This window comes from Phascolarctos cinereus, unplaced genomic scaffold, assembly GCF_003287225.1.
Source record: "Phascolarctos cinereus isolate Bilbo 61053 unplaced genomic scaffold, phaCin_HiC Scaffold_3;HRSCAF=262, whole genome shotgun sequence".
In the NCBI taxonomy this organism is placed as follows: domain Eukaryota; kingdom Metazoa; phylum Chordata; class Mammalia; order Diprotodontia; family Phascolarctidae; genus Phascolarctos; species Phascolarctos cinereus.
The window spans coordinates 139,397,444-139,411,302 of NW_027555736.1; the positions used below are offsets into that span (position 1 = coordinate 139,397,444).

A 13,859-nucleotide genomic window follows, 5' to 3' on the forward strand; every position below is an offset into this window, starting at 1 on the left:
TGGAATGTCACTTTGTACTAGAGACAAAAAAGCAAAAGTACATAAACAACACCAAATAAAAATGTTAAAATAAACTTTCCATATTTACAGAAAAGGAAAATATGCAATATAGATTATAGTTGACTAGTGAAATGCAATTCCATTTAAAAAAATACCTTGCTCATCGTTCCCCGCCAAATGAACACTATGTTGAAATGAAAAAATATTATTCATTCTACAAAATATAGCAAGATCTCTTTAAGAATAAAAATAGTTACAAAATTAAGCAATATATTCTCAAACAGTAAAGCTATATACCTTAGCAATTTTACACCTGCATGATCAAGGGTTTTTAATTATCAGTTGAAAGTACTAACAACTGAAGGGCCGATGGGGGGGGAGGATTTTCTTTCTTTTACTATCTTATAATTTTGTAACCTTAGTAACTCCATTCCTGGAATGACTGTTTTATTACTGACAACATATACATTTGTAATTTTGTTATTTGTTTGCATTTAAAAATTAGGCTAGATCACATTTCCTATAAACCAGGGAGAAAAGATATAAAATTTGCACATCTCATGGGAAGATTTAATCAAAAGCAGGCTGTTTTATTTTTCAAGAAGTTTCAACCTGCTGATAATTAATTTAAAAGATGTCACCCAATCTCTACTAAGGAAGGCAAAGCTCTGAGATCCAAAGGCAGAACCTATGTTTGTTATTGGTGCCCTTCATTCATGGATCACAACAAAGCTCAAATGTAGCAAACCTTTAACCAAGGCATCAAACCTAGAACACATTAACAGGAGCAAGACTAAAACGTGCAAGGTAAATGGATCGTGCACAATTAGAGGGCCTATCCACATGAAATAGATGCGAACCTAGAATCAAGATGCTGAAAAACAGAGCCAAAAACACGTCGGTGTGAGAAGCATGTTAACAACGTTTCTGTTCTTAGTGTCCTAAATACCAGGTAAAACTGCTCCTATATTCTTCAGCGCTGACACAGGTTATCAATACACACCACGACATTTCCCCTTCCTATTAAAACTTCCCTTTTCCTGGCCGCACTGTGCTTCTCGCCCCTTTGGAGACAGTGACAAAGGCATAGAAAACGTCCCCTTTGTCACCCCCTCCCTTGGCAGCATCTAAAAGACACTGAATGTTGGGCCGACAAGGCACAAGAGCAGGCGACTTAAGGAGGATGAGGTTTGCAGCATCCAGTCATGCCTTTACTGTCCCTTATGCAACAATAAATCATGCTAACCCCAACCTCTCCCTCTGGAAATCATGTGGGCAGCTAAGTTCTTTTTAAACAAACATCCGAAAACACACAGTATAAAGTGCAGCTGTGGCTCCCAAAGTTTGCGTGCGTCTCTGCGTGTCAGTCGGTCTCTGGTTAGCTTCTGTCCCTAGGTCACTTTCTAAAGCTTTCTAAAACGTGGAAGGGGGAGGGAAAAAAAGGGGGGGGGAATGACCAGCGGACATTTCCTCGGTCCTGGCGGGCACTTTTGCTGTCGGCCCACACCGGCTAGCCAAACTCCTTCCCGTCCTAAGTGTCTGGAAAACCCGCCCTTCCCTGGCCTAGCTGTCCCCGGGCAGCCAGCGGTGCTGGATCTCTGTGGCCGGGACCGCTGGGAACTCTAGGGATCAGACCTGGGCTGGGGGGAGGGGTCAGACTGGGACTTCGTTCAGGGGCTGACCACCGAGCAAGCGTCCGCAAGGGTTAGAGGGAGGGAGAGGGTGCAAACCCAGTGAAGCGGAGCATGCCTTCTGCCCCTCCACCCAAGGTGTGATAACTGAGAGGTCAGCTGGCAAAGCTCTTAGAAAGCGCCGCGTCCCCCCTTCCCTTATTTTTGTGCCCCCTCCCCCTAGCCGAGCTTTTAGGCCACGGGGAGCGCACTGGGTCACGATCAGGGGGCACAGCCCCTTCTCTGTCCCCTCCAAACACTCCCCTGCCAAAGGTTGGGCTTGGGTAGAAAAGGGAGGCCGAGAAGGGGGGCGCAGTAGATGCGACACCTGCCGCAGCCGCCCCCCACTTCCCTACCTGCACCCCTCTTTCTCCCCGCTCCGCACAGAGTTGCTGCTGCAAACTTTTTTTGCAGAAGGCAGCGCTGCCGAGCCGGCCTGGGGCGGGAGGAGGCGGCAGAGCAGCGGCCACTAAGAGACCACCGGGCAGGAAAGGGGCAGCTGGGGTCAGGAGGAGAAGGAGCTCTACATGGCACCGACACCTTGGGTGGGAGGGGGTAAGAAGCCGCCGCAGCCTTCAGCAGAGCTCGGGTTGCCCCAGCGCAGTTACCTAAAGCCCGGATTTGCCCGGCCCCCTTTCCCCTCAACCCCCACCCCCACCCCCACCCCCACCCCTTGGGAAAGACAAGCAAAATCGGGAGTCCCGCTCCTCCCCCCTCACCCCCCACCTCTGCTCCCACCCCTTCTCCTCTTCGCCGCTCCCCTTCCCCCTCCCCAGCTCGGGCTCTCGGCTCACCTTTCATCGCTGCAATCACAAAATACATCATTTAAGCCTAGGTGCACGGAGCGCAGGGAGAGCGGATGGTCCGAACGCGGAGCCCCTCTGCCGCTGCCCCTGCCGCCGCCGCTGCCGCCTCTTAGGCTGCTGCCGCCGAGGCCGCCGCCGCCCGAGCTCCAGCAGCAGCTACAGCAGCTGCCCGCCCGCCGCCGAGAGCCATCCCCAACCATATGAGGCTCCATGTGACCGGCTGACATCACGGCCGTCTCTCTGTTTACACCGCGCCCCTTTCGCTCCGGGCCGCCCCGCCCCGCCCTCCCGGGCCAGGTGAGCGCCGCCGGGCTCCCCCTACAGCCCAGCCCTCTGGACCAGGCGGGGAGCCCACCCCCACCCCCTACGCCCCGGTCCAGTGTGCCCCCGCCCCCTCTCCTTGCCCTTCATCTCCTGCCTCCAACCCCCCCCCCCCCGCCTATTCTTTTCTCAAACCATTCCCCCGACCCCCGGTGTCCCGCACCTGTTGCAGAAATATATTTTGCAGGTAACGCATACACACAAGCTGCAAAAGCCATTCTGGTCATCCATTCCAACTTTCCCACCCTGTGGTTGGAAATGCCCTGCCCTGCCCTGCCAATGATGGCTACCTTCCCTCACCCTCTGGGAAGTCTTCAAATACAATCCCCCCCCCCATTTGGAGCCTGGAAGCTGTCTAGTCTTTTGTTAAAACTCCTGGGTGTATCCTGTACCCCCTCCCTCTCCCTCCCCCATTTTTTTTCGACGTGATTCTGGGCGCTGGTGGTCAAAAGAGACTTATTTTCTCAGCTCGGGGGGAGGGGAGGGAGGACGAACTGCAAACAGTAAACTGCTGGATCTAAACGAACGAAAAAGAATATTATTAGCAGAGGGGATGTGCTATTTGTTTTACACAGCAGCGGAGAATTGTAACTCTCCGGACTTTCTCACACCCACTACAGACGTTGGCTGGGGTGAGAACCGCGGACCTTAGCAGACAACCCTCCAGAAGGAACTAATGCTCCAAGATGATCCCGAGTTATTTTACATAACCAAGTATGCAAGACAACTGGTTACTCCTAATAGCCTTGACCAATGCTCTGACCCCAAGATGAAGAATTCAAATACCATTTTCATGTTTTAAAAATGCTACTTAGTGTTTTTCCTTCTGGGAACAATAGCAACAACAAAAAAAATTTAATCTTGTCTTTGTGAAATATAACTAATTTGAAACCAATACTTGAAAAACAAAATAAACCCCAAATCTTATAAGTTGTTATTGTTTCTGCTTATCCTTATGGGGAACTCACATGTAATTATTCTTTAGATGCATTTCTTTACAATGCATTTCAGATGTTATAAACAAAGAGTATGTGCTTTCAGCTTTTAGCAAGTATATGTGTGTGTGTGTGTGTATACATATATATATACAAAACTGAATAGAACATTTTTTTAAATTACAGAAATCAGATCTAAGTACCTGCTGCTTAGCCTTTAAACAATTTCCGATTGTGTTTTCTGTTTGTCCTATATTTCTATTTCCAACTTTCCAGAAAATATTTACTTGCCTTCATTGTAATTAAACAGAGAACACTTGCAGTTTTACTGTATAACAGAAATATAATTTTCCATGATTCATGCCATAATTTCTAACAGATGTATACTATCAACATTATAAAAAGCAAAGATATATAACTTCTACTCATTCTCCATCAAAGTTAAGTCTTTAGAGTTGTTTTTTTTAACCTGGTGTACAAGCCAGGAAATCAGATAAGCTCACTGCATCTTATACAAATCATAGTATTTCAGACAGTCATTCTATTAAGTTAATACTGCTTAAATTTTTCCTTGAAAATAAAAAAAGGAAATTATAAAAGTGTGACACAAAGACATACCCATGTTAATTCAGCTGGACAGCCATAACGAAGTGGACAAGAACTTCAAACTAATCATATTCCCTGTATTGTTTACAATTATGAAATTAACTTACACCACATCACCATGATGCAACCTCATCACAAAATGAAGCAACGTCACTCTATCACACTGACACCACCACACATCACTTCTCCCTTGATTTCTCTTCTGCTTCTGATGGAAAAAAGGGGAGGGAGGGAAGGAAACTCCAGTCTTTTCTTGCAGCAGGTTCCCAGATATAATTTTCTTTCCCCTGGGGCAGTGGGGGAAGGAAGCAGCAGGAGGAGAAATATCAAGGACTTTGTCCCTAGTGGTATTTTTCGATGCCCCTTGCTTCACTGCTCAACAAAGATGTACAGCATCCAGAATTCAGCATTTTAAAAATAACAGACTCAGGATTAAAGTACAGAAATGTTATGTTAAAATACTTACAGTGGCATTGTAAATGATAGCAGACTATGAACTGAAAAGTGATATAATCCATTAGTTCAAGTCTGGCTGTCAGACATCTGACCCCAAGGAAGCTAATAATACTTATCTGTACTTATTTACAGTCAGTTTAAAATGAAATTGGCAATGTAGAATGACACATAACATGCCAGGCAGTTGTAACTATGAGAGACAGAATCAGACATAATTTAAAAATTACATGCCCTGTAATGTTTCCTTGAAATATTTGAGATTCACTCTTTTCCAGGATATTTTCCAGGGAAATATAACGTCTGAACTTGCCTTTTAAAAAAATTATTGCCTCTTCATCTAATATCTAATGGGCAAAATATTTCTAAGTATTTTCTGTTTTTTTTAAATGTGGATGAGATTTGTAAATATATACCAAAGGTATTCATTTTTTAATCCATGTTAAACTTCATTTTAATAAGATGTACTTACAAAATTAGAAATGATAAAAAATTGAGGCTACTCTAAAAATGGCACAAGGCTAAGAAACAAGTGATCTTCTGTGGAAACAAAAGGCCCCAAATAGACTACCAAATTAACAATAGGTATACAAGGACAAGCATCTCCTTCCATTTCTGATAAATGTTGAAAGAAATAAAACATGTAACCCAATGAAAATTTTACTTGATTTACCAAAATATGCTGAACTAATTTTTCTCAGTTCTTATGTAGTTGTTTTCCCATACATCTCTAAAGCAGATGAATAATAATACTTTTTTTTTTACTTATCAGTAATTAAGAGGACTGGGAGTATTTATTTTAGATAGGATTATATCCCAAATTTACACTAGCTCCTAGAATAAAAAAGAAAGCTCACGTAACAGCTCTGAACAAATGTAATCTATCCTGGAGTCCCCCAGAGAAAGCTATAGCTCCACATGATGTCCCTGTATCCTAGGTTTTGCATTTGGATCTATGATTTAGCAAAGAGATGTGTGATTAAAAAAAAATCAACTAAAGAGCTCCAAAGTGTCTTTGAGAAAAGCTTGTCTTATCTCTGCAGGGGTCTAGAGCAGCCTATATTCAGGATATGGACATCTATCGTCATTCTCCACGTCATAGGTTAACAGAAGAAATAATACTTGCCTTTCTAAGAGTAGTTTTGATTTTATACCATAGAGAACCTGAGTCCTTCATGTACCAGATTGAGTAATTCAGTGCTATTGGCAAGAATGGCAGATTGTTGGAACAACATATTAGTCCATAGCCTGACCCTAGCTTATAATGCAAGGGTGATTTCCAGTTTCGTTGATCTGTTTTAAAGCAGGAAGTCTTTGGCTCTGACTGTGGATCTTCCTCTGACCCTAGTTTTCTCTGTCCAGTTCTGGTATGGAAGCTTATTAAATCAATTAATTTATTTCTAGTTTTACAAGAAAGGGATGAGTAAAAGTTTAATGTGGTCCCAGTCAGCTAGACTAAGTTGTCTTTTGACATTGTTTTGTTGATGTACTTACAACACCTTGAGTAGCTGGGACATTCTCAGCAACCTATAGTCAAGACACCTCATCTCTCATATACTACATAAAACCAGGCCAAAAAGGGATTTCATAGAAAACCTAGGAGCTAACAAGAAACATATTTACATTCTGGAAGTTGGACTGTTTCTACTGAGTCACAATGAATCAATGTCTCATAAAAGGAAATTTGTACCTGGAATGACATGTATGATTTCTAGTAACCATAGAGGGTTAGAGCTCTTGGGTTTTATGTGGTAAATATTGAGATGAAGCAAAAATAGATCATTACATCCTAAAATTTTCAAGCTGGAAGCAATTAGAGATCCATTAGAATGTATCCCCTCATTTTTCAGATGAGGAAACTGAGGCCCAGAGAAGGTAAGTGACTAAATCAAGTCATATAGCTTTTTAATGCCAGAGCAAGGACTCAAATCAACATCTTTTGATACCCCATCTGGTGTTCTTTCCACTGCCTAACTGGAACTTTCCATATACCATATTAATAGTGGAAAGAGCATAAAACTTAAGTCAGAAGACCTGGGCTCAGTCCCAGCTTGGCTTACCAACTACTAGGCAATTTACTCATGTTCATTGAGTCTCAGATACTTCATCTCTCTGGAAATGGGGATAATATATCTGCCTTAACTTACTGATATTAATCAATGATCCCCAACCTTTTAAGAATTATAATTCATCCCCCTCCCAACACACACAAGGAAGAGTTGCACAACCTTGTCCTTCCTCCCAAAATATGTGGTTAGGAGGTAAACATATCGATTAGGCTTATCTCACTTGTAACTTTTTTTAAACACAAGATAACCATAGAAATACAGGTCACACAGAATCACTGTGTTTCTGTGATAATAGGACACAACCATTAGGACACATGGGGGGGAGGTTTTTTTTTTAACCTTGACCTGTAATTTCATCAGTGCAGGGAACTGCGCAATATAGAAATTTCCATGCATTGATGAACAGAAACAACTCTTCTGTAATTAGATTTGGAAAATTGCCTAGAGCCCTGAGAGGTGAAGAGACTTCCTCATGGTCACACTGATATTATGTGTTTGGCAGGACTCAGACTCAAGTCTTAATGACTCCAAGGTTGACTATCTATTACACTTGAGCTGTCTCTCTTTGTATAATTATGAAGATATAATTCCATAGAAATCAATTTACTGAGATAGTTTGAGACTCCATAAATGAGGGGAAATTTAGCTCTGTAAATCAGTTTATACAGTATTGCGCTATTCTTCTTGGTTGACTTACAACTAAAAGTCATTAGTATACCTATTCTTTTAATGGGGTATCAATAGTGAAAGATTTGATTAGACGCATGAAATGTCCCAGTCAACCAAACCCTTAGGGCAGGGACACTGTGAATTGTCTTTCACGCGTGTATTGTGAAACAAAGAGAAGCTTTCATTTTGGATCTATCACGATGAGGAAAAGGGGCAAAGTTCATATAAAGGCAGATAAGAGCTTCCTCCACAAAGGAACTAGACTTGCAAAAAAAAAAAAGATGATGGCTTATCCCACCATCAAAGGAGCAGGTACCTGGCTACTTCTATATATACCAAATCAGGAAAAAAAGAGAAACTTAACTAAATCCAGAGAACATCCCCTTGCCTGCCTTTATAAGATACCCACCAGCACTAACAAGAGAATGAAACTCTTTGGTAAAGAATAGATAGTAGCCAATAGTAAATGCTTGATTTTTTAAAAAATGCTTAATTTTTAGTTACCATCATTTTAAATTTCCCCCTTCTTAGGATAACCTTTTTTGCCTCTCCCAATCTGTGCCTATGCCTGTCATCAAGACCAGATGAACACTTAGTTCCTTGGAGAAGCCTTCTCTGATTAATCCCACCCCACTTAATTACTTTCTAATTCTTCTTCCTCTCTTCTCTGGAGTATAGGTTGTCCATTCCAGCACAGATTTGTCATGTTGCTATGTGGTTGTCCTATAGTTCTTTAATTTCTTTATGCCTGATTCTCTTTGCTAGGGAGTAAGTTCCTTCAGGACCTGGACTATGACTTCTACTCCTTTTTAATCCTCCAGTGGTACCTGGTACATTGCTATGCATGTAATATAGACTCCATAAATTAATGCTGAATGAGTAAGTAGGGGGTGGAGGGAAGGAGAATTGGCTGTTTAGGAAATAAATTTCTTTGCAGCTCACCTTCCCAGTGTTATTTTAAGGATTTAAAGCCAGTTTTATATCTTTGAAGTCAAACCACACTTTAAATTAATTTTTGGTTTTTTTTAATCAGTTCTATGATTTCATCAGTGTGGGGAGCTTCTGATGAGGAACTTCCAAAATAACTTAGCATCTCAACAATTTATATAGTCTTAAAAGAGTTGCCTAGCACATCAAGAGATTAAGGGATTTGCCTAGCGTCACATAGTGAACATAGTCAGAGGCAAGCCTTAAACCCAGGTTTTCCTGACTTCGGAGATAAGCTTTCTATCTCCTATGCCATAGTGTTTCCAAATTAAAATTACTAACTCACAGTGATATAGTGCTTTCTTCCATCAAAGTCCTACTTTAAAGTCTAATTGTAGCAAAAAGTGAACCTGGGTTCTCAAAGTATATTCCAGAAGCTCTCACACTGGCAAGCAGGCTTGAAGTATAGATCTGGCAAGAGACAGGTGTTGTTGTCTAAGAGCCAGTTTAGCTAGTCTGGAAAGAAAGACTCATCATCTAAAGTTTGGCCACAAGGTGATGCATTTTTATTCCTATCTTATTCACAGCTAAAGCACAGAAATATGAGATCTGCATTGGTGGAGGGCGTGTGCACATGCATCTCTAAAGTATTGAAATATATCATGATTTTAAGGTTTACAAAGCACTTTTTATCCATTAATCAATCAACAAGCATTCATTAAACCCTTAAATGTTCCAGGCACTATTCTAAGTGCCAGGGATATAAAGAAAAAGCAAGACCAGTCTTTGACTTCAAGTAGCTTACATTCTAATGGGGGAGACAGCATTTACATATGTATAGACATATATAAGAACATGCAGATCACATGAAAAATGAAGTCAAGGTAATTGGGGGGGTAGGTAGTACCCATATTATTATCCTCATCCTAAAGATGAGAAAACTGAGGCTCAAAGTCATTAAGTGACTTACCCATGTTTATATTGGAAACATCAGAGCTAGAATTAATATTGATGTCACCTCACTCCAAGTCCAATTTTATTTAGCCTAAAACCATGCTGTTTCATGTCATGGAAGAAGAAGCCAAGTAGAGATGGATGTTTTGTGGTTTTTTTTTAACCAGGGACTTAAAATATATAAGGAACATTTCTGGACAAATGGTTCACTTAAAAAATCATCTGACCTATTTCAGGTTCTGTGAGAGTATCTTTATTGACAAAGATGTTCATGATTCATTTAATCAACATTCCATCTTAAAAACACTATTTCAAATAATGGAAAAAGGTAGGCATTTGTAGATGCTTTCCCTCATTTTCATTACTTGTAATTAAGAACCATAAAGTAATAGATTTCTCTCAGATAATTCAAGTCAGTTCTCAGTGCTCCAAGGACAAAAGGAAAAATTATTTTTTTTTTGCAGGGAATATATGTTGGTGCTCATTCAAGTAAACTAATCAATTATTCTGTGATTTGTAATACTCTTTATGAATATTGACATTTCAGTCAGTTGTGCTATATGTCAATAGTGGTTTTAATGTTCACATTTAAGCTAAAGCTAGCTTACAGAATGAGATTCATCTAAGTTGACACTGTCTGATCAGAAGTCTGTTTGCTACTCCCAGAAGCAGCTTTATATTATTTATGTGTGACACTACATTAAAATAAGATTCATGTGAAAACTAAAACAATGATGTTGTGTTTGTGTTTTGATCAAAATTCCAGTTTCTGTACATTTTTTTAGGTTCATTTTTTTTTGTACAACATAAAGACTCCTTTCTTGAACTAAGGACTATTTCTATCACATGAAAGATGGAAAGAAATTGAGTCAAATCTTCCACTACATAATCTCAAAACCCAGCAATGGACTTTTGCTATCTATAGAAAATCTAGAACTCAACAATGAGCTCTAGAAAAAAGAATGAATTTTCCAAAATTAATACATTTTATGTAGACAAGACCAAGGTTTCATAAATGTTAAAACAGCTTATGTTTCCTTATGTTTGATGCTGCTCAATATTTTGGAATTAATTGGCAAACTTCTTTATAGCTTAAAAATTATGGCTCTAATGAAATTCAGGCAAGTATGCAAGAAATTTTATCACCAGCTTCTGCAATTTAGCAGGATTAGCATGTGTAATTATGAATTATTGCACAATGTAATGAATTAATTACTTGCTAATGGAGAAACATACTATACATAGCTGCAATTATCCTATTTGAAAGAAATGCTTCCATTTGTGTATTTAAGAAACCACTTGATGTACAATAAATTAACTCTTAAGAGTTGCAAAATTCTAAAACATTTTTTAAAACTCTTAGTGAATTTCTGGCTATAAACAGAAAATGAAACATCAATGCTAAAATTTCACATGAACACCAAGTGCATCTACAGGAAAATGTAGGGAGTACTTAGAACATATTTCATACTTTTCCATGGAACTATCCAGGATTTTGATATTTTTTCCTCCATATTTTATAAATTTTACCCATGATGCCATTTTCATATAACACAATCTTGGCAATATAGATGAATGCCATATTCTTTTGGTTCATCTCCCTTAATATCCTAACAAATTACTGATAACCTCATAATACTTGGCATTGATAAAACCAAGTCTTCAGTGCATGTTTTAGTTATTTTATATTTATTGAAAATCCATAATATATACACAGTGCTACATAAAAACACAGTAGCTAATCTGATGATGATGTTGATAATTGTTATCAACTTTTGAATTCATCAGTATAGGAAACTCACCAATATGGAAAATTTCCTCCACTGATGTAAAGAAACGACTCCTATTGTAACTTAATCTGCTTAGAAAGTTGCCTGGGACATTGAGAGGAGAAGTAGCTTGTCTGTAGCCTCACAGCCAATATGTGCCAGAGATCACAGGTCTGCCTCTTAGTCTTGAGATATTGACACAACACACAAAATTTTGCCACGGAGAATACATTTTTAAATTTTATAATTAAACTGAATGAAGTTGAAGTGTTTATTTAGTGAGGCAGTTTAGGAATTGGGTTTACTATTCAAAAGCTATTAGTTTGCATAATTTGTTGTAAAGGTGACTATTTCTATAAGAGACACAAAAAGTCCAATTTCCCCTGTGTTCAGGATGCTTATGTACATGTATTATGGAGCAGAGTTTTTGTAAAGCAGAATACAGTGGTGATTTGATTTACAGCACCTTCGCATCTTTCAAGATGACATAAATCAATTGGCACAACTTTTACAAGAGGGGGGAGTAGATGGATGCCAATCACAGAGCTGGAAGGGACTTCAGAAGGTCTTGTGGTCCAAACAGGTGAATTCTAAACCATCCCAAACAGATGTTTGCCCATCATTAGATAATTACATAGATAAGCAGGAAATGTTGGTTTTGATTTTTTTTTATACTAGTAAAAGGTCAAGTTGCATTTCACTGGGCGATTTAAGTCAAATGGACGTCCTCATGATTAATGCATAAATTAGAAATAGTATAGTTTGGAGTTTTCAAAATCTGTAAAAAAGGCCAGCAAGGACTGTTTCTCATTACTATGTTAGAAATAAGCTTTACCAAGCAAAAAAAAAAGACAAAAAAAGGAAATATATTTTACATGTCTGCAGCAACCCCTGCTGAACTCTACTGTAACATCAATTACTGTCCATGTCGATTTGCACTAATAGTATTAGGTAGACTTTGAATAAAAGAAAAATGTATCCTATGTTCTCAACTTTACTGATGCTTTCTGAGATTGATGTTTCAAGTCAGAAGAATTTAGTTACTACCTCATTGTTTGCTAATGATAGGATACATCCACGATGAAGAAAATAGTATTATATTAATATGTGATATTAATATTAATGGTATAATTGAGGCAGCTAGGTGGCTAAGTGGATAGAGCAGTGGGCCTGGAGTCAGGAAGACTTAAGTTCAAATCTAGACTCAGGCACATTCTAGTTATGTGATCTTGGGTAAGTCACTTAACCGCAGTTTGCCTCAGTGTCCTCATCTGTAAAAATGGGGATAATAATAAAACCTAACTCCCAGGGTTGCTGAGGATCAAATAAGATGATGTTTGTAGAGTGCTTAGCAGAGTTTGCCTCAGTGTCCTCATCTGTAAAAATGGGGATAATAATAAAACCTAACTCCCAGGGTTGCTGAGGATCAAATAAGATGATGTTTGTAGAGTGCTTAGCAGAGTGTCTAGCACATTTGTCACTGTTTAGTCATTTTTCAGTTGTTCCTGACTGTTCATGACCCCATTTGGGGTTTTCTTGACAGAGACACTGGAGTGGTTTGGCATTTCCTTCTCTAACTCATTTTACAGATGAGGAAACTGAAGCTAACAGGGTTAAGTGATTTGCCCACACAGCTAGTAAATGTCTGAGGCTGGATTTTAACTCAGGTCTTCCTGACTACAGGCCCAGCACTCTTTCCACTGAGCCACCTAGCTGCCCATGACTGGCACATAGTAGGGCTTATATAGATGCTAGCTATTACTATTCATCGTTATTACAAATAATAATAGCTGACATTTACAAGGCACATAAGATTTGCAGAGCATTAGATGGACACATGCTTAAGACACAGGTCCCATAGACATTGTTGTGAAGTGAAAATTGTGCCAAATGTGGACTCAGAAGGCACAGCCTTGAGCCATGTGAGACCTGTGTAACCCTGGAAAAGTCACTAGTCCTCTCTGGGCCTCAGTTTCCTCCTCTGGAAGGGTTAGAATAAATGATATCTAAAGACACTTCCAACTCTACAATTATCATCCCTATTTTACAGATGGAGAAGTTAGGTCTCAGAGAAGTTAAATGACTTGCCACGGTCACAAAACCAAGATATGTCACATGTGGGATTTGAATCCACGTTCAGCAAAGTGGCATAGTAGATGGAGTGCTGGGGACTGCAGTCAGGAAGACTTGAAGTCAAATCTTGCCTCAGACACTTACGAGCTGTTTGATCCTGGGCAGGTCACTTACTTGCTCTCTGCCTCAGTTTCCTCAACTACAAAACGGGGACAATAATAGCACCTGCATCCCAGGTTTGTTGTAAAGATCAAATGAGGTAATATTTGTAAAAAAAAAAATGCTTAGCACAGTGCCTGGTACATAGTAAGCACCTAATAAATGCATGATCCTTCCTTCCCTCCCTCCCTCTATTCCTTCTTCCCTTTCTTCTTTCTAACTTCAGTTCCTTCACTCCATTACATCATTGCTGCCTCTCAATCTGATTCATAAACCAACAAACAAATGAGCAAAGCTCATCCAAACACCCAAATATTCAGTCTACAAGGCACCAGATGTAGCAACTAGCTAGATGCTGGCCCTGTGTAGACTAAATATCCTAAATGATTGCCTTTTATCCAGAGGGTTCGGTCTTCTGTCTATGGCTTAAGCATTTCAGAAGGAAACA

General features: G+C 39.8%; 1 protein-coding gene across 2 annotated transcripts in view; it reads right to left on the reverse strand.

Moving 5' to 3' along the window:
- RORA (RAR related orphan receptor A) overlaps nucleotides 1-13,859 on the reverse strand; it is a 199,595-nt gene that overhangs the window by 105,330 nt on the left and 80,406 nt on the right. Inside the window, exon 1 of one of the 2 annotated variants that reach the window (XM_020968639.2) lies at nucleotides 2,465-2,652. The exons of the other annotated variant lie outside the window; for it this stretch is intronic. Within the exon in view, the coding sequence (XP_020824298.1) occupies nucleotides 2,465-2,495 (31 nt within the window). The 5' untranslated portion in view covers nucleotides 2,496-2,652. Of the gene's footprint in view, nucleotides 1-2,464; nucleotides 2,653-13,859 lie in introns of those variants that run through there. 2 annotated transcript variants of the gene reach the window in all.